At 69.1% G+C, this 22181-nt stretch overlaps 1 protein-coding gene across 1 annotated transcript in view; it reads left to right on the forward strand.

Moving 5' to 3' along the window:
• Positions 1–1321: 1321 nt before the first annotated feature.
• SND1 (staphylococcal nuclease and tudor domain containing 1) overlaps positions 1322–22181 on the forward strand; it is a 115398-nt gene continuing 94538 nt past the window's right edge. Inside the window, exons 1-10 of the mRNA XM_066995149.1 lie at positions 1322–1483; positions 3983–4132; positions 5153–5273; positions 8303–8381; positions 11155–11315; positions 11599–11690; positions 12859–13017; positions 13414–13520; positions 13786–13876; positions 20194–20307. Of these exons, the coding sequence (XP_066851250.1) occupies positions 1409–1483; positions 3983–4132; positions 5153–5273; positions 8303–8381; positions 11155–11315; positions 11599–11690; positions 12859–13017; positions 13414–13520; positions 13786–13876; positions 20194–20307 (1149 nt within the window). The 5' untranslated portion in view covers positions 1322–1408. The remainder of the gene's footprint in view (positions 1484–3982; positions 4133–5152; positions 5274–8302; positions 8382–11154; positions 11316–11598; positions 11691–12858; positions 13018–13413; positions 13521–13785; positions 13877–20193; positions 20308–22181) is intronic.

Below are 22181 nucleotides of genomic sequence, written 5' to 3' on the forward strand. Positions count from 1 at the left end.
GCCCTGGGATCTGTGTGTGCCCTGCGGTCTGTGTGTGATCTGGGATCTGTGCATGCCCTGGGACCTGTATGTGCCCTGGGGGCTGTGCGTGCCTGGGGTCTCTGTGTGCCCTGGGACCTGTGTGCGCCCTGGGATCTGTGTGTGTGCCCGTGGATCTCTGCGTGTCCTGGGATCGCTGCGTGCCCTGGGGTCTGTGGTGTCTGTGTGTGCCCCAGGGTCTGTGTGTGCCCCGGGGTCTGTGTGTGCCCCTCCGGGGGGTCTGTGTGTGCCCCGGGGTCTGTGTGTGTGTGCCCCGGGGTCTCCGCGTGCCCACCACAGGCACGAGGACGCCCATCTCCTGCCACCCGCGCGCGGCACGGCACAACACGGCTCCGCACCGGCTGGGGCTGGGAGCACCGCTCGGAGCACCGCCGCCGCCCCGGGGCGCAGGATCCGGCCCTGCCCCGCGGCCTGGGGCAACACCGCGGGGCCGCGGCGCCGCTTCGGGCACAGCCCGCCCGGTTCCGGGGCTCCGCCGCGGCCACCGCCGCCAGCCCGGTGACGGCCGGGGGGCTCCGGGCGCGCCCCAGGACACGAGGCCGAAGGGGGGGGGGGGGGGGGGGGGCCGAGCCCAAGGGGCAGGGCCCCCCCTACACGTCCCCGGTGCCCCCGGGGCGCCTCGCCGGTGGGGGGGGGGGGGTACGGGGGGTGTGTGTGGGGGGGTCCCGTTCCCCGACCCCCCCCAGCAACCGGGAGGCGGCGGGGGGCTGGGGGGGTTCCGGGGGGGCTGGCACCGGCGGCACCCCCAGCACCGGGAGCCCCGGGGGTGGGGGGGCGGAACGGGGGGGGCATCACGGGGAGCCCCCCCCCCCCCCCCGAGCCCCACCGGGGGTCCCGGACCCGTCCCCCCCGCTGCGCCCCCCCCCCCCTCCTTCCCCCCCCCCCGTCCGGTCCCGGCGGCGCGCGGCCGGGGAGCGGCGGTGACGTCACGGCGAGGGGGCGTGTCCCCGGCGAAGCCCCGCCCCCGGCGCGGCGCGGCGGAGGCCACGTGGGAGCGCGGGGCCCCCCTTTGCCGACGTGTCCCTGGCGCCGCGTGCCCCGGAAGTCCCGCCCTCCTCCGCGGGGCCGGGGGGGCGGAGCGCGGGGGCGGGGCCCGCCGTGACGTCACCCGCGCGGCAGCCTCTCGGGCCGGCGCCGCGGCCCCGCTCTCCCGCCATTGGCCGGCGCGCGGCGGGGCGGGGCGGGGCGGGCGGCGGGGCGCGCCGCCCATTGGCCGGCGGCGGCGGGGCGGGGCGGGGCGGCGGGCCGGAGGCCCCGCCCCTCGCTCCGCCGAGGCCCCGCCCCCCGCCGCCCCGCCCCGCGGCTCCCTTCCGCGCTCCCGCCGGGCCCCCCTCCGCCGCGCTCCCGCCGCCGCCGCCGCGCCCCCGCCATGGCCTCCGGGGCGGCCCCCGGGCAGGGCGGCCCCGCGCCGCCCCTCGCCGTGCAGCGCGGCATCGTCAAGATGGTAAGGGCCCGGTACCGGCACCGCCACCGGCACCGCGCCCGGCCTGCCCGCGCCGTGCCGCGTGTCCCCTGCCCGGTGCTCCCCGGAGCCCCCCGGCCGCGCTCGGCACCCCCCCGGTTCTCCCCCCTCCGGTGCCGTGCCCGCGCCCCGCGTTCGTGAACCGGGGCTGGGGGGGGGGACTCGGTCCCGGCCCCCCCCCCACACCGGGACCCGCTCCCGGGGGCACCGGCCCCGGGGGGGGGCTGCTCCGTGCTGGTTCCCTCCCCCTCGTGACCCCCGGTTTCGGAGGGGGACGGCGCTTGCGGGGCCGGGGCGCGCGCCCCCCGGTTTTACCGGACGGGGCTCGGTGCCGCTTCCCAGCCCCGGAGCCGGGCCCCGGGTGCACCCCGGTGCGGCGCGGCCCTTCCCAGCCAGCTCGGCGTGGCCCGGAACCGAAACCCGCCGCTGGTGGAAATCGGCCCGGGGACGGTGCCGGGACGGCGGGGGGCAGAGCGGGGCCAGCTCCCGGGGCGCCCCCGAGCTCCCCCCCCCCCGAAGCTGGGCACGGGTCGCACCGGGGCTGGGGGGCTCCGTCCCCCCGGGGGGTGCGGGCAGAGCCCGGGGGAGCGGGGCTGGGGGCACGGGCCGGGGGCTGCCCGGGGGTCCGGCTGCTCGGGGGGTGCCCCGCCAGGAGCTACGGGCGGCTGCGCGTCCCGCTGACACCGTCTGGACGCCCGCTGTCGGTTCCTGGGGGGGGCACCGGAGACACCCCCCCCCCCCCCCAAAAAGCGCCCGGTCCCACCTGGGCTCCCGCCGCCCGCGGGACGTGCGCACGTGGGAGCAGCGGGGCCGGGACGGGCGTCACACGTGGGCACGGGGTGGCCCCGCGCTGGGGCTGGTGGCCGCCGTCCCGGCCGTCCCCCCGTCCCTCGGGTCCGTCCCTTTTCACCGTCGCCCCCCCCGTTCCCGAGAGGTCCTGAGCCCTTCCCGCCCCGCTCGGGGGCGAAGGTGCCGGGGGGCTGCACCGGGCGGCCAACAAACCCGTCCCCTCCCCGAGCCCCGGGGCTTGTAACGGTGACCGGGTGGAACGGTCACAGCGCCTGACTCGTCCCCCGGCGCCCTATAAATTAAGGGTTGGGGTTAATTACGCCGGCGAAACCTCCAAGCCCTCAAGCGCCCGGCCCTGGGTCGGCCGCCGGACGGGGCCGCGAGCGCCGCGGCTCCTGGGCGCACGGCGAGGGCTCCGGGCGGGCAGGGAGCCAGCGCCTGCTGAACCCGGCCCCGAGGCTTCCCGCGGGCGGCACCCGGCACGAGGCTGCTTCAGACAGGAGCAGGGGGGTCCCCGACGCGTGCCCTGCCTGCCGGGGGGGGCCGGGCTGGCACGGAGGGGGACCGCAACGGGCGCTGCCGGTGCTGCGGTCGGTAAACGGGCAGCTTGCGGCCTCGTGCAGTCGGAGCTGTTGAAAAACCTTGTGTTTTTGGTTTTTTTTTTTTAATTTATTTTTGCCGGGCAGGACGATGCTGGTGGCCGTTAATAGGGCCGGGCGCGGGGAGGAGAGGTGCGGTTTGGGTCTCTTGGTTTCGGAGAGGGTCCTGGCGGCTCTGCCTGCCCGCGGTGGCCGGGTGGTGCCGGGGGCTGTGCCACCGCTGCTCTGCCCGCAGACCTCGAGCGGAGCCCGTGGCGTGCCCGGCCACGGGACGTCGGTGCCCGCCGGGCTGCGCGAGGCTCCGTGAACCCTTCCAAAAAGCACAGCCTGGGGGGCGAGGGCTGGCTGAACGGCCGGGGGGCGGTGGTCGGCAGCACGGAGTCCAGCTGGGGGCCAGCAGCTCGCGGCGTGCCCGAGGGGTTGGTGCCGGGGGTCCCGGTGGGCACCGAGGTGCCCACGAGCCGGTGACGGGTCCCTGACGCACGGGAGGCGAACGTCCTGGGCTGCGCCGGGCAAAGCAGCGCCTGGAGAACTGGGCCCCGTGTGTGCCCCCGCTACGGGAGGGGCCTGGGCAGGCTGGGGGGAGCCCAGCGCAGGGCCCCCGGGGCGCTGCAGGGCCTGGAGCCCCCCTGCTGCGAGGAGAGGCTGCGGGAGCTGGGGCTGCTCGGCCTGGGTTGGGGAGCGGCTCCGGGGGGGCTCCCCCACGGCCCTCGGACCCGCAGGGAGCTGCACGAGGACGGGTCCGGGACCAGGGGCTGGGGGATCTCCTCCTAGGGGGGGGTCTCCAAACCCGCCTGGGCGTGGGGCTGGGCACCGGCTGGGGGGGGCCCTGCTGGGGCAGGGGAATAAAAATCCCTGCGTCTCCTGCGTCCTTCCCGTTACCTGCCGCGCTGAAACCGCCCCACGAGCAGTGGCGCCGGGCGTTAAGGAGGGGCTGCGATGTTCGGCGTGTCCTGGGCACGGCGTTCCCTGTAACTGCTGCGCGCCATGGCGTGGGGTCGGCCGGGCTGCGTGGGTGGGGGTCCGGGCATTTTGTTGGGGGGGGGGCTGTGGTCTCTGCCCGCCTCCCCGCTCACCCTGTGCCTCCCCGCAGGTGCTCTCGGGATGCGCCATCATCGTCCGCGGGCAGCCCCGCGGCGGGCCCCCTCCGGAGCGGCAGATCAACCTCAGCAACATCCGCGCCGGCAGCCTCGCCCGCCGCGCCGCCGCCGGCCAGCCGGACGCCAAGGACACCCCGGACGAGGTGGGTGTCGTCCCCCCCCCAGGCACGCGTCCCTGCGGTGTGCCCGGGGACCTGGGGACGCGGTGCTGGGGCCTCTCGCTGGCGGTCAGGGAGGAGCTGGAGCAGGGAGAGCTGCCGGGGGTGGATTCACGCCTCGGAGCCCCGCGGGTTTTGCTCCCGGCTCCGGATCTCTCCTCCCGGTGCGCTTTGGTGGCCGTGGTGCGAAGAGCTTCGCCTCTGGCGCCCTGTGTAAATCTTCCTCGCCAACTCTCAGGTCTCCAGGGAGAAGGGGTCTGCACGAGGGCCCCTCGGTGCGGCTGGAGCAGGCTCCTAATTTAACGCTCCTAAGCGTTAATCAGAGCGGGGACCAGGATCAGGCTCTGCCCCAGGCTTCGGCCTCTCAGGGGCTCGGTGAGCTCTGGCTGTGGCTGATCGGGGACTCAGGGGACCTGGTCGCAGCCGGTGCTGGCCCTGGCAGCTCCTCTGAAGGCGTGGGGACACGATGTGGAGGTGGCGCTGCTTTTTGGGGCGCCGCCGGGGTGCAGCAGGGGTTGCCCGTGCCGCTGGCTTGGCGCAGTGCTCGGAGGAAGCAGGGTTGGGTAGCAGAGAGCTGAGCCCGGGGCCACCCATCCTCCCAGCCCCGGGGGTGGCGCAGAGCGCTCAGCTAATTGCTCTCCCTGGGGAGTTTGTCTTCTAAACACTGCTTCAGCCGTTAAATGTCACTCTTTTAAAAAATTACGCCTGTCAGTTTTGCTAATTGTTTATTAGCACGTCATGTTCTCTCCTCCGGACCACTTTCTCCACCCACCCGCTTCTGCGGTGGAGTGGGGCTGAGCTCGCCCTGGCGCTGCCGTGAGTCGCGCTCGTGCCTCCGGTGCAGGAGGGATGGGGACGGAGGGACGGGGACGCAGGGACGTGCCGGGCACGGCCATGGATGAGCCGTGCCAGCTCCGCACCCTCACCACGGGCACGGCAGCGTGTGCCAGCCCCGGGCACCCGGGGGGGAGCTGATGTCCGCTGCTTTCCTTCCTTTCCTTCCAGCCCTGGGGGTTCCCAGCCCGGGAGTTCCTGCGGAAGAAGCTGATCGGGAAGGAGGTCTGCTTCACCGTGGAGTACAAGACCCCGCAGGGTCGCGAGTATGGCATGGTGTACCTGGGCAAAGGTGAGCGCGGGGGGTCCGGCGGGCGCGCGCAGAGCTCGGGGCCGGGCTGCTGTCCGAGGAGGGTGGGTGGGATGCGGAGGTCGGTGGCAGTTTTTTTTTTGTCACCCGGTTTCCAGCTTCTCGGCAGGGAGCGATGCCCAGCGGCTGTCCCGGCTGCCCGCGGAGCTGCCGGGGGGTTCCCTCCTCTCTGGTGCCGCCGCTGCGGGCGTGCCTGGGTCGTGGCGCTGGGTGAATCCCCACGCATGTCCGTTTGCTGAACGTTTTGCCATTGTAAATCTCACGCTCGCCTCTGGCAGACGGCCGTCACCTGGAAGGAACCCGTTTACCAGCCCGCTTACCTGCGTCCCCGAGCAGGCGGCAGGGTGCCTGGAGCGCAGCCGCCCAGCCCGAGCCACGCGCAATACCTGCAGGCAGAGCTTTCCCCGGCTCAGGCTAGAAGCAGTTTGGGGCAAATGGCCTTTTTTTGGGGTGTTTGACCCGCTGCTAGCTCAGGCGGGCTTCGCCTCTGGTTCGGTCCCCTGGGGCTGGGCCAGGCAAGCAGCACATCCTGGGGGGCAGTGCCGGGACCTGAGCGCTTACGGGGGGAGAAGGAAAACGCCGAAACTGGGGAGCAGGAGTGGCAAGAGCTCGCGGTGCAGGACTGGTGCTGCTGAGCCATCCCACAGGGAGCACCGTGTCCTGTGTCCCTTGGTGGGGCAGGGGGACACGTAACCGGGCCAGCCACCTCCAGATGCTCGTGGAAGCCTTGTCGTTGGCTTGTTGTCTCTGAGCCTCCGGCTCCTGCAGGATGCTCGCAGGGAGGCTCGCGCTCTCAACGCGGTTGAGGTCGGTCAGTGCAATTAACGCCGCGTTGATCAGAACTTGCAGCGAGCCCTCGGGCAGAGCTGCCTGCTTACCGGGCGGGAAGGACCCGTTCGCGCCCCTGAGGCTCGGGGCAGCCCCAAGGGTGCTGCGCTCGGTTTGAGCGCTTGCTGCGGTGCCAAGTCCCAGCCTGAGCTTATGGAGGAGTTTTTGGGCCCCGGTCGGCTCTGGGCCCTGATCAGCTCTGGTGAGAGGGGCAGGGAGAAGGTGGCTTGGGGACAGGGGAATGCGGGCATCCTGCTGCCCTGTACGGTGCTGGGTCGGCTCCTGGTTGAACCCTCAGCTCCCAAGGAGCGGGGACGAGTTGCTCCGCGTGGGAAGTCTCCCAGGGCACAGCTCGTCCCTCGGTGTGTGCCGTGGGGCTGCCGGGTGGGTGCTCGGGTGCCCCGGGACAGGGCAGGAGGCTCTCCGAGGTGCTCGGGGTGCAGGTTGGCTCCAGCCCGTGCTCCTCGCAGCGTGCCGTGCCGCAGGGAGCTCGGCGGAGCGTGGGAGATGCCAGCACCAGGGTGGTGCGAAGGAGACGCATTTGGGGAGGGCGTCCCCTGCGCCCAAACGGTGCCAGGTGAGCCCAAAGCACGGGTAGCTGGGGCAATATCGAGTTGTTCCTGAGCCTGCAGCCTGCTGAGGGCTGCCTGATGCTGGAGGACACCAGGAGCCCCTGGGGATGTGCGTGCAGGGCGAGCATCCCTTCGGAGAGTTTCTGCTTCCCATCCAGCCGGCGTGCACAGCCAGCCCCTCCGTATGGGACACCCGGCTCAGCACCGAAGGCAGGATGCGGTCGCGTAGCCTGCAACAAATAAATCCTGGAAGGGGTTTTGTTGTCGGGTGACGCCGCGATCAGCCGAAGCGCTCTTGTTTCAGTCATCCGCAGCCTTGTCGTCTGCCACATGAAGGGTTTTTAATGCTGAGCCTCCCGTGTAGGTGTCGTCCTCATTGTTAAATCCCAGCCTGTCACGCCGCTGCGGTGAGAAATGAAGCATGAAATGTTTCCTGATGAAGTTTGTCAAGGTTTAAATGCAATTAATATGGAAGCGCTGCGGCAGCCTCCTCGGCAGCGGTGCTGGGGGGGCCGCTGTGCCGCGGGACGGGGGGCGTTGAGGTGGGCCACTGCCGGGGGTCCGGGAGCACCGCTCCCTGGGGACATGCGTGGGCACACGGAGCTTTGCCCAAAGGTTGGGAGAAGGTGGAAGTGCTGGGTGACGTGAGGGGGATTGGGGCTGCTGCAGTCCCGGTGTCTGTGTAGGCTTGGGGTGGGGGAGAGCAAAGCCACAGCCCCCGGTGCCGAGGGAAGGTGTGGGGGGGAGCTGGGGGGGCTCACAGGATAGAGCATCCCACGTTGGAAGGGACCCACGAGGATCATCGAGTCCAGCTCCTGGCCAGGTCTCCTCCTGGGGGGTCTCCAAACCCACCTGGACGTGGGGCTGGGCACCGGCTGGGGGGCTCTGCTGGGGCAGGAGGACACCAGGTGCCCCCAGGCTCGGCCCGGCTGCGATCCCGTGAGAAGTCGCCGGCAGCATCAGTGCTGCAGCCCCTGCCTGAAATTGCGAGAGCCCCTTGGGTGCCGGGAGGTAGCTGCTTGCTGAGGGGTGCTGGGGGCGTCCCCCGCGCGTGCAAACGGTCCTGGCTGCCCCCGAGCCTTGCAGCCGAGCCGGGCGCCAGCCCCTGCTCCTCCTGCTCTCATCCCCTGCCCGGGGAAGCGCCGTCCCGGGGGAGCTCTGCGCCGTGCACGGGTCTGGGGCATGGAGGAGCTGCTGCAGGGCACTCAGCGCAAGGCAGCCACGGGTCGTGCTGCAGGGCGGTGCGGTTATCGGGGTGTGCGGCTGGGCTGGGGTCTGCCCTCGAGGCTCTGATCTCCGTGAGCCCACCTGGGGGGACCGGGAGCTCCCTCCCTGTGTGGTGCTGGGGGTGGTCTCAGAGCCCCCAGGTTCTCCACTGAACTCACCGTGGGGTGGGTGCCTCCAGACCCCGATGGCAGCCTGTGCTGCCTGTCAGCAGAGCCCGGGCCACGTTCAGAGCCTGTCTCGTGGCCTTGCACCCCTCCCCGCTCAGTGAAATCGTCTCGTTCCCGGGCTCTCTGCGGGGACGAGGCCGGTTTCTCCCGGGCTCCTGTCGGCGCAGTGCCGTCCGCCTGCCGCGTGCCCCCACTGACTGCTCTCCTCTCCCCGCAGACACGAGCGGCGAGAACATCGCCGAGTCCCTGGTGGCAGAAGGACTGGCCTCCCGCCGGGAAGGGATCCGAGCCAACAAGTACGTATGTGCCCGTGCTGCCCAGCCCCGGGAAGCGGCTCCGCGCTGCGGGGCTCCCACCGCCGGTTATCTGCAGCCGGGCGCCCGCGCTGGGTGCACGGGGCTGAGCCTCGGAGCTGTGGCTTTGTCCTGGCCCTGCGGGGAATCGGTGGCCCCAGAGGGGTCCCAGCTTGGTGCTGGGAGAAGCCCGGCCGTGGCCACCGTGCCGGCAGCCCCGTGGGGGCCGCTGTTACAGGGGCGTGAGCGGTTGCTGCGCCGGCGCTATAAATACCGGTGGGACGCTATTTCCATCCTGTGCCTGCTGGGCTGGAAGCTCGCCCGTGTCGCTTCCTAAAACTGTTCCTGGCACACTTGGGTGCTTTCCATCCAGTGTTTTCAGTAGCGCAGCCTGTAAACAGGTATGCGGAGTAAACAGAGCGTGCGCCGCCGAGGGCAGGGACGGGGTGCCTGGTTCCTGGGCTCCCCGGTGCAGGAGCCCCGAGCGCCAGCGGGTCCTGGTCCCCGTATGTCTGGGGACACAGTCCCTGTCCCTGTGCCCAGCCACCCCCCAGCGCCTTCATGGCCCCTGCCTGGGCCCGTAGGGCCTGCGTGACCCACGGGAATTAAGGCTCAGCTGTAGCACGGTCGGGGTGTGCGGTGGGCACCCCGCGTCCCCCCGTGCTGGGCACCAAGGGCTCTGCTGTGACCCGCGTGGTGAGCCTGGCCCCGGGAGGTGGCACGGGGCTGTGCAGGACATCGGGGACGTGCCCCGTGCTGGTGGGACAGCGAGTGCAGCCAAGCAGCCCCCTCGCAAGGGTCTCACAGGGCACAACCACGTTCATGGGGTGCACGAGGATCAGCTGGAGCCAGCTCCTGCTCCGGTGCTGTGGGCTCCCACCTCTGGCACCCGTGGGGAAGGTGAGCATGGGGCTGGCACCCTGCTGGGCTTTCTGCTTTGGGTCACTTGCTCGCAGCACGTGGCCGTGCTGCTGTGACAGCCGGAGGAAGCTGTCACCGTGCAGGGACACCACGGGGATGTCAGGGCCGGGGCTCCCCTGCGTGCCGGGCACCGGGGCGCAGACCGGGCAGGACCTCAGCTCCTCCACCACCGATGCGGGCACCGACCTTCAGCGCGGCTGCTGCCCCGCGGCCGGGGGCTGTGGCTGTGCAGCAGGGAGCTGGCAGCCCTCGCTCCCTGGAGCGCCTGTGATGCCTGCTGGCCACGGGACGACGTTCGTCAGCCCTTGTGTTTTGGGCAGGCGGTGCTGGAAGGACCCAGCCAGGCAGGTGCCCCGTGGTGCTGTGCCTCGCTGGTGGGTTTGGGTCTGTGCGTGGCGCACCGGGGGGCCTGGGAAGCAAACGGCACCGCGGGTTGGGGGCAGCCCAGCTCTTTGGACCCCTGGCTGCTCCTTTCATCCCCCCAGGGACAAGACCCTTCAATGCCACGGCCCCGCAGCTACCCTAGGCCAAAACCCCCGAGGCAGGAGGTGCTCGCTGCCCACCCCAGGGCAGGCAGTGGCATGGGGACGTCCCCGAGGAGCTGGGGAAGCGATGGCATGGCTGTGACTTGTCCCTGCTGTCCCAGCAACGTTCCCCCCCTGAGGGGAGGCGTGGAAGGAGGTCGCGGCGCAGTCTGGGCGCTGTCGTGCTGCGCTCAGGGTTGTGGTGCTCGCGCCAGGGGACCTGGGCCACGGGGACCTTCTGGTGGCCTCGGGCTCGCCGGGCTTTGTCCCCTCTGCTCCAGCGGTCGCCTGCTGTGAGGCCGGGGCGCGGGGCGTGCGGCCACCCCGGTCTGCGCGGTTCCGCTGGAGTACGGCAGTCCCCGCAGGACCCAGCTTCCTGCAGTTAAACACTGCCTGGGGCTTGTTGCTGCTCAGAGCTTGCTCTCCTAATTCAAAGGACGCGTTAATTAACGGGTGCATGAGGAGCCTCAGCCCTCAGCTTACCAGGCGCAGGCAGAGGAGGCGGCTGGAGGTGCTGGGTGAGCCCTGGGGGTGCCGGGGAGCTGCTGTGCCCCCCGCTCTGCTGCCCCCCTGGGGCGCAGGTATTTAAAGCCAGGCACGTTTACCTGGGGGCTCCCGGTCCGCGGGGCCGCTCAGCTTCTGCGCGGAGCTCGGGATCCCTCAGGTTGCAGCTTTGCCCTCAGCCGAGCCGAGGAACGATGAACCCAGAATATCCCAGGGTGTGTTTAACGGAGTGTGGGGGCGCTTGGCAGCGCTCTCCTTCGTCAGGGACTCGGTCCCCTCGGTGTGGAGAGACGCCTGCTGCTGCCTCCTGGCTTCGGAGGCCGCCTGCTGCTCGCCCCGGGCCATTCGTGCTCCCGGTGAGCCGCTGGCAGCAGCCTTGGCTCCACGGCCCTCGCTCCCAAACCAGGCGCTGGTGGCCGGGGCTGCCGCTGCCCTGCCGCAGGGTCAGGACCTGCAGGGTCAGGACCTGCGCCCGAACCTCCCCATGCACAAAACCAACCTCGAGAGGGGCTGTGCAGCTCGCACCTTCGCTGTCCTGTTGTAGCTGGGGTGTATGTGGCCAGCAGCGGCACGCCCTGCGTGCTGGGTGCCGGAGAGACTTCGATTTACGGAGCGTCGCTGTCAGACGCATAAAGCATCGCTCACCCGGGCTGTGCCCTCCCTAGACTTGAGTGTTCAGATTGCTAAAGCATCCAGAAAAGTGCCTGAGAGATGGATGTCCCCGGGGGTAAAATACGCAGGGCCCGCCAGCGCCCTGCCCGCTGGTCCCTGCGCCCGCTGAGCGCCGTGGCTCTGCCCTGACCTGGTTTTTGTCCCACTCCTTGCAGCCCTGAGCAGAGCAGGCTGGCGGAGCTGGAGGAGCAGGCCAAGAGCGCCAAGAAGGGGATGTGGAGCGAGGGCACGGGCTCCCACACCATCCGGGACCTCAAGTACACCATCGAGAACCCCCGGCACTTCGTGGACTCCATGCACCAGAAGCCGGTCAATGGTGAGCTGGTGGCTGTGGGGACGTGGTGGTGGCTGGGGCTGCGTCTCCCTGCCTGCTCTGCGGTTTTGTGGCTGGCCTCGTCCGTGGCTTGTGGGACCTGCCTGTCCCCAAAGCTGCACGCGCGGCGCTGCACGCTGCTGTGATGCTGTCCTTGGCTTTGTACGAGCACGGCGCTCACCGTGCAGCAGTATGTGGCTTTGGGGACGGAGGGGGACAGCTCTGGCTCTGCAGCCCCTGCTGAGCCCCTCCGTGGCCAGCACCAACCTCTGCTCTCGTCCTGCAGCCATCATAGAGCACGTCCGGGATGGCAGCGTGGTGAGAGCCCTCCTCCTCCCGGACTACTACCTGGTCACCGTCATGCTCTCGGGGATCAAGGTGAGGTGTGGCCGCTGTCACCTGCCTGCTTGTCGTGCTTGCTGTCACCTCTCTGCTCTTGGCACCGGGACTGGTGCGAGCCTCCGAGGGGCCTTACCCACGCCCGCTGCTCCCCCGGCCATCGGGTGTCCTCCGGCACCGTGCTTGGCACAGCCCCTGGGGTGCGCACACCGTTGTGGGGCCGTCACTTGGGGTCAGCAGGTCCCAGCTCCGTGCTGCGCGAGGTACGGGATGCCCTGGGAGGGTCCCGGGCAGCTGGGGGAGGGATGGCCCTGTCCCATCAGGAGGGCTCAGCCCCTGCGTGGCTGTTGGCATCTGCGTGGTGGGGGGATTTGGGGGCAGCCGGGGAGCAGCCCTGCCCGTGTTCTCCCCGCTGCTGGGGGCTGCTGCTCGGCGCGCTCTGGGTGCGCCCTTTGCTGCAGCACCGGTGATTTTTTTTTTTATTTGCTTTTTTCCCCTTGCCTTTTGAACCTTGCCGTTTTCCTTGCCATCCTCAGCAGGACTGCACTGGGAGTTTGTTTCCGTGCCCTGGTTCACTCCTGGCGGTGTTTGCTGGGGCGGGTAAAGGGCTGTGTCAGCACAGAACGGCCGGAGAGCATCGCTGTGCACACATCCCCGGTCCCTCTCCGCCAGGCTACAGCCGGAGCTCGGGGCACTTGGGGTTTTCCTCCTCCACTTCTGCGATGCTGAGCCCGACCTGAGTCTTGTGCTCACGGCTCCTCTCCACTTTTTTCCTGGGGAGCCAGCACGGGGAGAGGCCCCCCAGGGTGCCTGCGGAGCTGCTGCGTCCTCCCCACGGCCCCGCTGCTGCCGGGACCTGTCCGTCCCTGGCAGCTCTGCCGGCTCCTGCCCCATCTGCCCTCCGTGAGCACCCCATTTTAAGCTCAGTTTCCTGAGCAAGCAGGGACTCCCCGAGGTGCCTTGGCGGGGAGGATGGGCTGGACCAGGCGTCGTAACCCTTTAGAGCCTCCTGACTTTGGGGCATGGGGTTTTTGGGGCCAGCCAAGCTCCGTGCCCGGTCTCGCAGCGCGGCTCTGTGCCACGGTGCCCCCGCGGTGCCGCGATCCCGTCTGCGTGGGTGATGTTCCCTCCCCCTTGCTGAGGTTTTTGGGGCCCACCTCGTGCTGTGGGAACCCTCCCGTGCCCTGACCGTGTCCCTGTGCCGCAGTGCCCCACGTTCAAGCGGGAGGCGGACGCCCCGGAGGTCCCCGAGCCGTTTGCGGCCGAAGCGAAGTTTTTCACGGAGTCGCGGCTGCTGCAGAGGGACGTGCAGATCGTGCTGGAGAGCTGCCACAACCAGAACATCCTGGGCACCATCCTGCACCCGGCAAGTGGGGGCGGTGAGGGGCGGGATGGGGGCTGCCGGGATGCTCTTCGTCCCCTGCTGGAGATGCTGGAGCTTGCTGCGAGGTCCCGCTGCCTCCACGGGGCCCGGAGCAGCGCCGCAGGGCTGGGAGCCGTGCTCTCTGCCAGGGGATGTAGGAGGGCACGGGTCCGTTTGAGCAGAGTCCTGTGGTCTTCTGGGGTTGCATCCTTTGATAGCCCTCGGGGTGCTGTGGGCCAGGCCTTGCATCGTTTGTGGGCGCTGGGGACCCGTGGCAGCGAAGGGGCTGCGCAGGACGCGTGAGCTCCGCGCTGCAGGACTCAGCGCCGGGGCAGGGCAGGATAAATCCCGATGCCGTGGGGCCCCGCGTGCGAGCGTGCGTCTCCTCCCCGTCCGCAGAACGGCAACATCACCGAGCTGCTGCTGAAGGAGGGCTTCGCCCGCTGCGTGGACTGGTCCATCGCTGTCTACACCCGCGGGGCCGACAAGCTGCGCGCGGCCGAAAGGTGAGCCCGGGGCTGCGGCGCTGCCAGCGGGCGCGCGGGGTGCTGGGCCCCTTCCCCATCCACGCACACCGGGTGTCCCTGGTGTCGCTGTGCTGAGGCACGGGCAGGCTCTGGCTTGGAGCAGCCCTTACCACTTGCCAATGCCCTCTGGAATAGAAAAAGAAAGGCGGCAGCTTTGTGCCCGGTGCCGCCGCTGCGGCGCGCCCGTCCCTGCTGGGGACCCCCTGCCCGGGCGTCACGGGTGCCTCCCCCCCCCCCCCGTCAGGTTCGCCAAGGAGCGCAAGCTGAGGATCTGGAGGGACTACGTGGCCCCCACGGCGAACCTGGACCAGAAGGACAAGCAGTTTGTGGCCAAGGTGGGTGCCTGGCGGAGCAGGGCAGGGATGGGTGCTGGGCTGCCTCTGCCAGCTCCTGCGTGTGGTCGGAAAAAACCTTGGAGCTGGGCTCTGCCCCCGCTGTGCCTGCGGCTTCGATTCCCCTCCGCGGACCCCCTGGGTGCCCCCCGGCATTGGGCTGCCCTCTGTGGGTCGGAGCCGGGTTTAATGGCACGGTGGGGTGACCGGCCCAGGTGATGCTACGTCCATGCAGCCCGTAGTCGGGGCTCAGCCATGTCCCTGCACCGTGTTTGGGGTGGGGAGCGGTGAAACAGGGCAGAGGGAGGGGGCTGGGGGCTGTGGACAGGCTGGTGGGCACCCTTGGGTACTGCAGGGATGCTCTCGCTCTGGCTGCAGGGGGCTGGGCGCAGCAGAGCTTCCCCTTCCCATCACGGGGGCTCCGTGCCCCTGCCACAGCCCCTTCCCTGCATGCCCGGTGCGGGGCCGCCGTCCTGAAGCCGTGCCCACGCTTTCCCCAGTGAGGTTCGGTCGCTGTTGGCAGCGGTGCCGTGCCCGGGAGGCTGGGAGGGCAGCGGAGCGGGGCTGACCGGGCGCTGTGCCTGCCCCGGGCGCGTGCCCCTGCGGCAGGGAGCCCCGAGCCGCCGGGTGCTGAGCCGGGTGCTGAGCCGGGTGCTGAGCCCCGCTAGGTGGTGCTGCCGGCTCGCCCAGCCGCCGGGCTGCAGCTGGGCTGGGAGCCCTGGGAAATGCGCAGTTGGATTTCTTGGGAAGCGAGCTCAGCCCCCGCGCCGGGTGGCGCTGGGTCACATCCTGCCTCGCAGCCGCCTCCTGAGCGCCAGCTCCTTGTTTTTCCCCCCCCGTGTGTGTGTGGGGGGGGACCCGAAGGGCCCCGGGTGGGAGCCACCCGAGAGCGGGGTGTCCCCGTGTCCTGCCCAGCCGCTGCCCTGGGGGCTGCTCCCCCCCTGCTTTGGGGCTCCCGGCTGCGGGAGGAATTAGGGGGCGATGCGGGGCGCGGGGCCGTGCCCGGCCGCGGTGCTGAGCGCCGCTGGCTCAGGGAGCGGTGGCGGTGCCGAGCAGGGCGAAGCGAGGAGCTCCCGCGCCTGGTCCTGTCTCGAAGGCGCGATCCAGCAGGCGCAGTTATCTCATCCGCCGGAGGCACGGCGCTGTCGCTGGTCCCCGTGTGACAGCCCCTGTCCTGCAGGGCGAGGGCAGGGAGGTTCTTGCTCACGCGCTAACTCCGAGATCAGGTGCGCTCCCTTCTCCCCAGGTGGCCGTTTGTCAGCTCCAGTAAGGCCGGAGTGATAGCAGAGGTCCTGAGCACTTCCTCGCCCGGGGAGGGGGGGCGAAGGCTTCGCTTCGCTTTTCCCGTTCGAGCGGTGGACGAACGCGTCCTGAGCGCCGACCCCGGGGGGCTCCTCGGAGGCCGGAGCTGCGAGACCCCTCCCGGAGCACGGCGGTGAGAGCCCCTGGCAGGGAGGAGAGGCACGGGGGGGGGGGGGGGACGGGACCCCTGCCCAGGTGCCGCCGTGATGGTGAGCGCCCAGCGCCCCGTGCAGGGCAGGGGAGCGCCGTGTGTCGGCGCTGGCGGCCCCGCAGCGCGATCCTGCGCTGGCAGAGGCTGCAGACGCAGCCCGCGCCAGGACCAGACGCGGGGGGCATTAGTCATGCTTTGCTCAGCAGCTTGCGGAGGGGGCGGATGGATGCTCCTGGCATTTCCAAGACGCCCGTCATTTTGTCGAGCAGCTCTCGCGTGCGAGCTGGGGCGCTGCCGGGGAGCTGCAGCAGGCAGGGCTCTCGTCCCGAGCCCCTGGGCACCGCTGTGGGGCAAAGCGGCGAAGATGCTGGGGGTGTGGGGGTGCCCCCATCCCTGGGGGCGGGGTAGGGGGGGCAGTGCATCCCACCTGGGGGTCCGAGCCCTCTCCCTGGGCTAGGATGGGCGAAGCGCAGGGTGCATCCCAAGGGGGCACCCCGTCTCTGGGAGCGGGGCACCCAGGGTTGCCCCCAGTCCTGGGCACGGCCCCTTGAGCCCCCTGCTCGCCCCCCCAGCTTTATGCAGCCCCAGGGGGAGGGGATGCGTTCCCCCCCCGGAGCACGGCTCTGGTGCAGTTGGGCTGCACTCGCTCCGCAGGAGGGGCCCCGAACACCGCGTCGTGCCCCCTGCTTCCCAGCAGCAGAAAGTCTCTGCCTGTGCTTAAAAACTGCTTCTGATGCAGGAACGCGCAAATCAGCATTTAGGGAGCAGTCAGCCAGAGCCCCCCTGGGCGATGTCGTTTTTGCAGTGTCAATTTTTGGTCCTTTTCCCTCCCCGAGAATTGCAAGTGACAGGGAAAATCAGGACAAATGCCTGCGCGCTCGGAAGCGCAGGAGCTTAAACGCGACTTGGGCGCGCGCCCGGTGCCGCACGCAAGGGGCCATAAACACCCATCAATCCTCGTAGCGCCTGGGGTGCCGCGCGCAAGGGGCCGTAAACGCCCATCAGTCCTCACAGTGCCCAGGGGGCTCTGGGGGGTGCAGCCTCGCACCGCGGAGGTGGTGGATGAGGGGCTTCGGGTGGCCAAGCCGTGGTGGCAGAAGCGACTCGCCCGCTCCTGGGGGGTGGCGGGCGGGAGGGGAAGGTCCCAACCTGCCCCCGTGGTGCTGAGCAGTGGGCGCAAAGCAGCTGCACCTGGTTTTTGGGTCCTGCTGCCATCGCGTTGGGCTGTGGTTTGGAACGAGGGCTGGTGTTGTGAGCGGAGGGCTTGGTTCGGGCAGGGGCGAAGTCTCGGCCCCAGCTGTGGACTCGCTGCCTATAAACGGTGGAGCGAGTGGCGAGAAGAAAAGAGGTGGGATAAAAATGCGAAGAGACGGGAGGCTTTCTTCAGAATTTCCTACGTCAGCTTGTCTTAGAGCACCCAAGAATTTGGGGCAGCGTTGCTTGGAGCTGAACGCATCACGCTTGCAGCTACGCCGTGCCAAAAGCAGTTTGCGGCACAGCTTTCTCTCTTTCTCTGCGGCTCCCGGGGCTGCGAGGGCTCGGGGAGGGCTCTGCCCCCTCTGCACCCCGCGGGGCAGGATCAGCTCCCTGCCAGCGAGGGGCTGGGGACGCTGAGGAAGAGCAGAGGGACGGCAGCAGCGCTCGCCTGGGGCCCTGGGTGCCCGGGGAGCTGTCACCGTGTGTCCCCCCGTGCGCCCGGCTGGGGGCTGTGCGCGGTGACCCCGGGCATCCCTCGGGGACCGCACGGGGAGCTTGGGGGGCCCCAGCCAGGCTGGCTGCGTGCGTCGTGCCCTGCCTTGCGCTGTGGGTCGGCTCCAGCCGTTCTGCAAAATGGAGAAAAATGGAGAAGGCGGTTGCGGATGAGCTCCCAGCGTTGTGGATTTTATTTTTTTTTCCCTTTCCAAACCGCTTAGACCGTTTATCATGGCCAAATCATCTCAAATCTCGGCAGAATCTGCCAAAGCAAGCCTGGGGAGTTGCTCTCCTCCTGGAGTTGATTGCAAAAGCATGCCAGAACCTCTCCCAGAGCCGTTCCCCATTTGGGGAACCGGGGTAGGGGGTAAGGGGATGGTGCTGGGCATGCAGGGCTCTGGCTCCCCAAAAAATCACCGTGCCCATCTCACGAACTCAGCGCGTGGGCACGGAGCAGCGGTCACCCCCGCTGTGGGGACAGCCCCTGCCCCATGGCCTGTCCCCGAGCCCTCTCCCAGGAGCGCTGCCGTAACGAGCTGCCCTCGTTAGCGCGGGGAGGGGAGCGCAGCAGCCTCCGCGGGCAGCCCTGGGGCCCTGCCAGGCTCCTGCGTGGCCCCGCGGCAGCTGGGAGAGCCGTGAATGGGCTCCTCTGTTCCTCGGCACGCAGCCAGGGCCAAGCGGTGGAAGGAGGAGGCAGCAGCGCTTCGGAGGCCGACCTCTCCCCGTCCTGGGGGTCCCCAAGGGGTGCCCTGTGCAGCCTCCTCGCCCCCGCGGTGCCCCCCAGCAGCCGGGTCGGAGCCGGTCCCTGCCCGGGGAGCAGCCTCTCGGCTGGACGCGGCTCTCGCTTGTTGCGAGGCTCTGGCTTGGAAAATTGGAAACCTTGTTGGGAGCAGCGCTTGCAGCGAGAGAAACTTGTCGTGTGAAAAATAGTCACTGCCTGCTGCCCTCACCTTCGTGTGCAGGTGGAGGGGCGAGGGGAGGAGGATGCCCGGGCTCGGCGAGGTGCCCCCGGCCCCGCTGGGGGAAGGCTGGGTCGGGGGGGGAGCGGCACCGCGGCACGCAGGCTCCTCGAGCAGCAGCTGCGGAGATTTAAAGAAAAAAAAAAAAAAAGAAATCCTTTCAATCCGTTTATCAAAGTGCCTTTCTGAGGCAGGTGAAGCCACAATAAATATTGGATAAAGGAAGCTGTCCACAGCGAGCTGAGGAATTGTGAGCAAGAAAAATGGCCCCGTGCCTGCGCTGTGCTGAGCCTCGGGGTTTTGCTGCCAATCTCCTCGGCCCGGCGGGGGCTGCGGGCGCGGGGTCTTGGGGCAGGGGCAGGAGCGGCCACCCCCAGATGGAGTGGAGAGGCCTGCCCTCGCTCTGTGAACCGATGCCCACGGAGAGGGGACGCCACCGTGCAGAGCAGCTCGGGGAGCACCCGTGTGGGGTCACCCAGCTCGCCCTGCCCTTACGGGGAGCCCCCATGGTGCCGCAGACCAAACGTGACCTGACCGCTGCTCCCTGCGCTGCCGCGCATGATGGAGGTGTGGTACAGCAGGGGGTTTGTCCCCAAATCTGCCCTGCAGCTCCCCCGCTGCAGCTGCATCTCCCGTCCTGCTTTCTGGAAGGAGCAAGCACGTAACGCGGGGGGGGGGGGAGGCTGGGGCCCTTCCCCAGCCCGGTGTAACTGGGGCAGGGAGGCTGGGGCCCCTTCCCGACCCCCGAATGCCCTGAAGCATGAGATGCAATTACTCCGTTCCGCATGCAAACTGCCGTGGGCTCAGCTCTGCCTGCAAAACCTCAGGATCTGCCTCCCTGGAGAGGCGGAGGCTGGGGGCAGGGATGTCCCCCGGAGGGCTTTGCTGTGCCGAGGAGCCCTGGAAATCCTGAGTGTCTGTTTTAATTCTAATTCCTATAATCCTGTTATCCCTTTGACTAAGCACATGGGGAGGGACTGACGTGCCTGCTGGGGCAAAAAGCGCTGCAAGCGGGAAAAGGCCGGTCCCTTCTGAGCTCCCTGCCGGCTCTGGCCACGGGTCTGGGGTGTCTGGGACGGGCACGCAGGGCATGGGTGAGCCTCGCTGGTACCAGCACGTGCTCAGGGAGAGTTTCTGTGGGTCCCGCTAGGCTGATGGTGGCGGTGGGAGCGCCCAGGTGCCTTGTTCTGCTCGTGGAGATGCTCATGGTCCAGGCTGGGGAGCGCTGGTTCATGAAAACCGAGAAGATCACAACAGCAAGCTGGGAGCCTCCTGGCCCCTCCGCCTGCTTGCACGGTCCTGCCTGCCCTTGCCACCAGTCGCTCGCATTAATTTGCTCCCTGGGTGCGCGCGGAGCCACCAGCTGAGCCACGAGGCCTGCGCCTGCGCTCGCTGCCCTCTGGTCCCGGGACTGATGCACGCACCCGAGCCTTCTGCGAGGTTCGCTCCCTGCGTCCCCGTGGGACCCCCCGCAGGATGGACCCCACCTTGTCCCCTGGTCTCAGGGCTCACGGTGGCACCGTGCCATCGGATGCTGTGCTTCGGGGGCTGCCGTTCCTCCCCTGTGCCGCGGGGCACCACGGAGGTGAGCGGTGCCTGCCCGCGCTGCCTGGCGCAGCTCTGGGAAATTGGAAACCTTGTTGGGAGTAATGCTTGCAGCAAGAGAAACTTCTCATGTGAAATATATATATATGTATATGTATATGTATGTATCTCCAAGGCTGTGAGGAGTCTGCAGGGCTCCTCTGTTCCCTCATTGCTCTTCCTCCTGCTACTCAGCTAACCCGCAGTCGTGCCCTGTCTGCTCCAGCGGCACCGCTGCTGGCACCACGCGTGCAGGGGCCCCTCTGCCCATACATAAAGCAAAGGTCCCATCACTTGAGAGGGAAGTGGGCATCGCCTTGCTAATCGTCCGTGGTAGATCAGTGTGCCTGTGTGCCGTGGTGTCGCTGGGGAATACTGTGGGGCTCTGACTGGTGCTGAGCTCGCCAGGCTTGGAGAGCAGGATGGTGGACGTGTTGGCGAGCTGTTTGCCCCGGTGAGCCCTGGGCACCCAGGCAAGGCTCAGAGCTGCTCCTCCCGTGCTGGATGGCAGCCCCTGGAGCTGGGGTGGATCAGGAACGTGCCCCGTGCCGTTGCTGTTCGGGGTCGGGGTGCCCTGCGTGTCGTGCTGCCCGCAGGGACGCCGCTCACCGCTGCGCTCTCTCCCTCCCCAGGTGATGCAGGTGCTGAACGCCGACGCCATCGTGGTGAAGCTGAACTCCGGGGACCACAAAACCATTCATCTGTCCAGCATCCGACCCCCCCGGCTGGAGGGGGACAGCACTCAGGTGACCGTGGGGAGGTGGCAGCGGGGCGGGAGGGGGCGTCTGCGGCAGCGTCACCGGTGTCTGTGGCCGTCCCCAGGTGGATTCCCCTCCCTGCGGGCTCCTGCTCAGCGCTGTCCTCTCTCCTGGGGGGAGCCCCCTCTCGAGGGTTGCGGGAACCCTTGGCGAGTTTGAGTGCACGCCCTGCCTGGTGCAGGGAGACGTCGGTCTGCCTCATTCCCTGCCTCGGTTTCCCCTCCTTGGCCTCACGGGAGCCTGTGCCGTGGCACCCGGTGCTTCCTGGCACCGCGTTCTGGAGGTGGGAGAGCCGTGTCCTCCGGCCGTGCCCTGATGCCTGCACCGGGCCGTTGAGGTCGGGCTGTGGGGGCTGCTTGGGAACGTGCTGGAGGATGGGGTGGATGACTTGTCCCCAAGGGTCGTGTCCCTTGGTGTGTCCTTAGGGCTCTCCCCCAGCCCTGGGCGTTGGGCAGGGGCTTGCACGTCGCAGTGGCCGTCCCTATCCCCCTCCCCTGCTGTTTGCCCATTGCCAGGGGGCGAAGCAGGAGCCCGCGGGCTGCTGGAGGTGGTGCGCCAACCCCTCTTTGGTTTTCCTTGTCCTCCCTGCCCTTCAGCGAGTGCTTGGCCGCTGTCTGCGGCAGCACGGTGTTGGAGGGAGCTCTGTACGGGGCCGTGTTAGTGCTTGTGTGGGGGAAAATAAGAGCTGCTGGCGTCCCGTGACAGGCGGCAGGGCTGGGGTCCCCGTGCAGCCTGGCCCCAAAGCGCCAGGAGCTGATGCAGAAATGCAGAAATTCAGAAATGCTGCGTTGCTTGTGCGTGCCTCGGTCTGCTCTGCGCTGGGTTTCCGTGTCCTGTAAGCGAACGACAGGACTGTAAGTGCCCCAGATAACCCTTGCCATTTGTACACTTTGGCCACACGCTGAGCCTCTGCGTAACCGCGCTCCTGGCGCTGTGCATCACGCGCGTGTGCCGGGACACGAGCCAGGGCGTTGGTTTCATCTCCGCTGTCTCCCTCCAGAAAGGTCGGCAGAGGGGCCGGGGGCACCCGCTGGCGGGGCTGGCACCCGTCGCGCAGGGACAGGAGCCAGGTGCTGCCTGGTGGCGCTGGCTCTGAACCGCTCCAAGAGCCCCGTGGGGCTGGGATTTTCCTGCTGGCTGCTTTTTCCATCCCCCCCCCTCCAGCGGTGGATGCGCTCACGAGCCGCTGAGCTGCCCACCGGGTGCCTGCCTCGCTTGTAGCGGAACCGTCCCTGTCATCCCACGCCTCCCGAGATGGCGAGGGCTGCTCCTGCCCGCGAGCGAGAGGAGGGGTTTCCAGCTGGGAGCAGAAAGCCAGCCTTCGTGCAGGATTGCGTGAAAGCTGCCTTTTCCAGGGCTGTTTCTCCCCACGCAGCACCGGCTCGCACACAACGTGGCGTTTTGCGTGGCCGTGCGCGCGCTGCAGTGGCGCCGGGAGCCCCCGAGCGCGTGGAGCCGCGCACGGCTGCGGGGACCGAGCTCGGGTTGCTGTGGGAACCGTAATTTGGAAATTCCTGCCTCCTCGGCTGCTGCCTTGTTTTGTACACACTGAATTATGAATAACTTCCCAGATTAGCCCGTTCCTCCTGCTGTTCCTTTGGCGTCAGAGCTGGGTGGACCGGAGATGCGGCGCGCTGCACGGCGGGGAGGGCGCGGGGCCGGGCACCGGTGCCGGCGGGGGGGGCTGCCCCGGAGCGGCCGTGCCGCGGGGGGAGCGTGGATCATTTGCAGTGGTCGCGGTCTCCAAGGAGACTGCAGAAAGGCTCCCCGCCGCCCGCTCCGCTCGTGGAAGCGTTGCTCCTTTTGGAGCGGTGTCCCCACAGCACGGGCAGTCGCGTTCTCCGTGCCTGCCGGGCTCGTCA

The sequence above is a fragment of the Anser cygnoides genome, chromosome 1 (assembly GCF_040182565.1).
Source record: "Anser cygnoides isolate HZ-2024a breed goose chromosome 1, Taihu_goose_T2T_genome, whole genome shotgun sequence".
Classification (NCBI taxonomy): domain Eukaryota; kingdom Metazoa; phylum Chordata; class Aves; order Anseriformes; family Anatidae; genus Anser; species Anser cygnoides.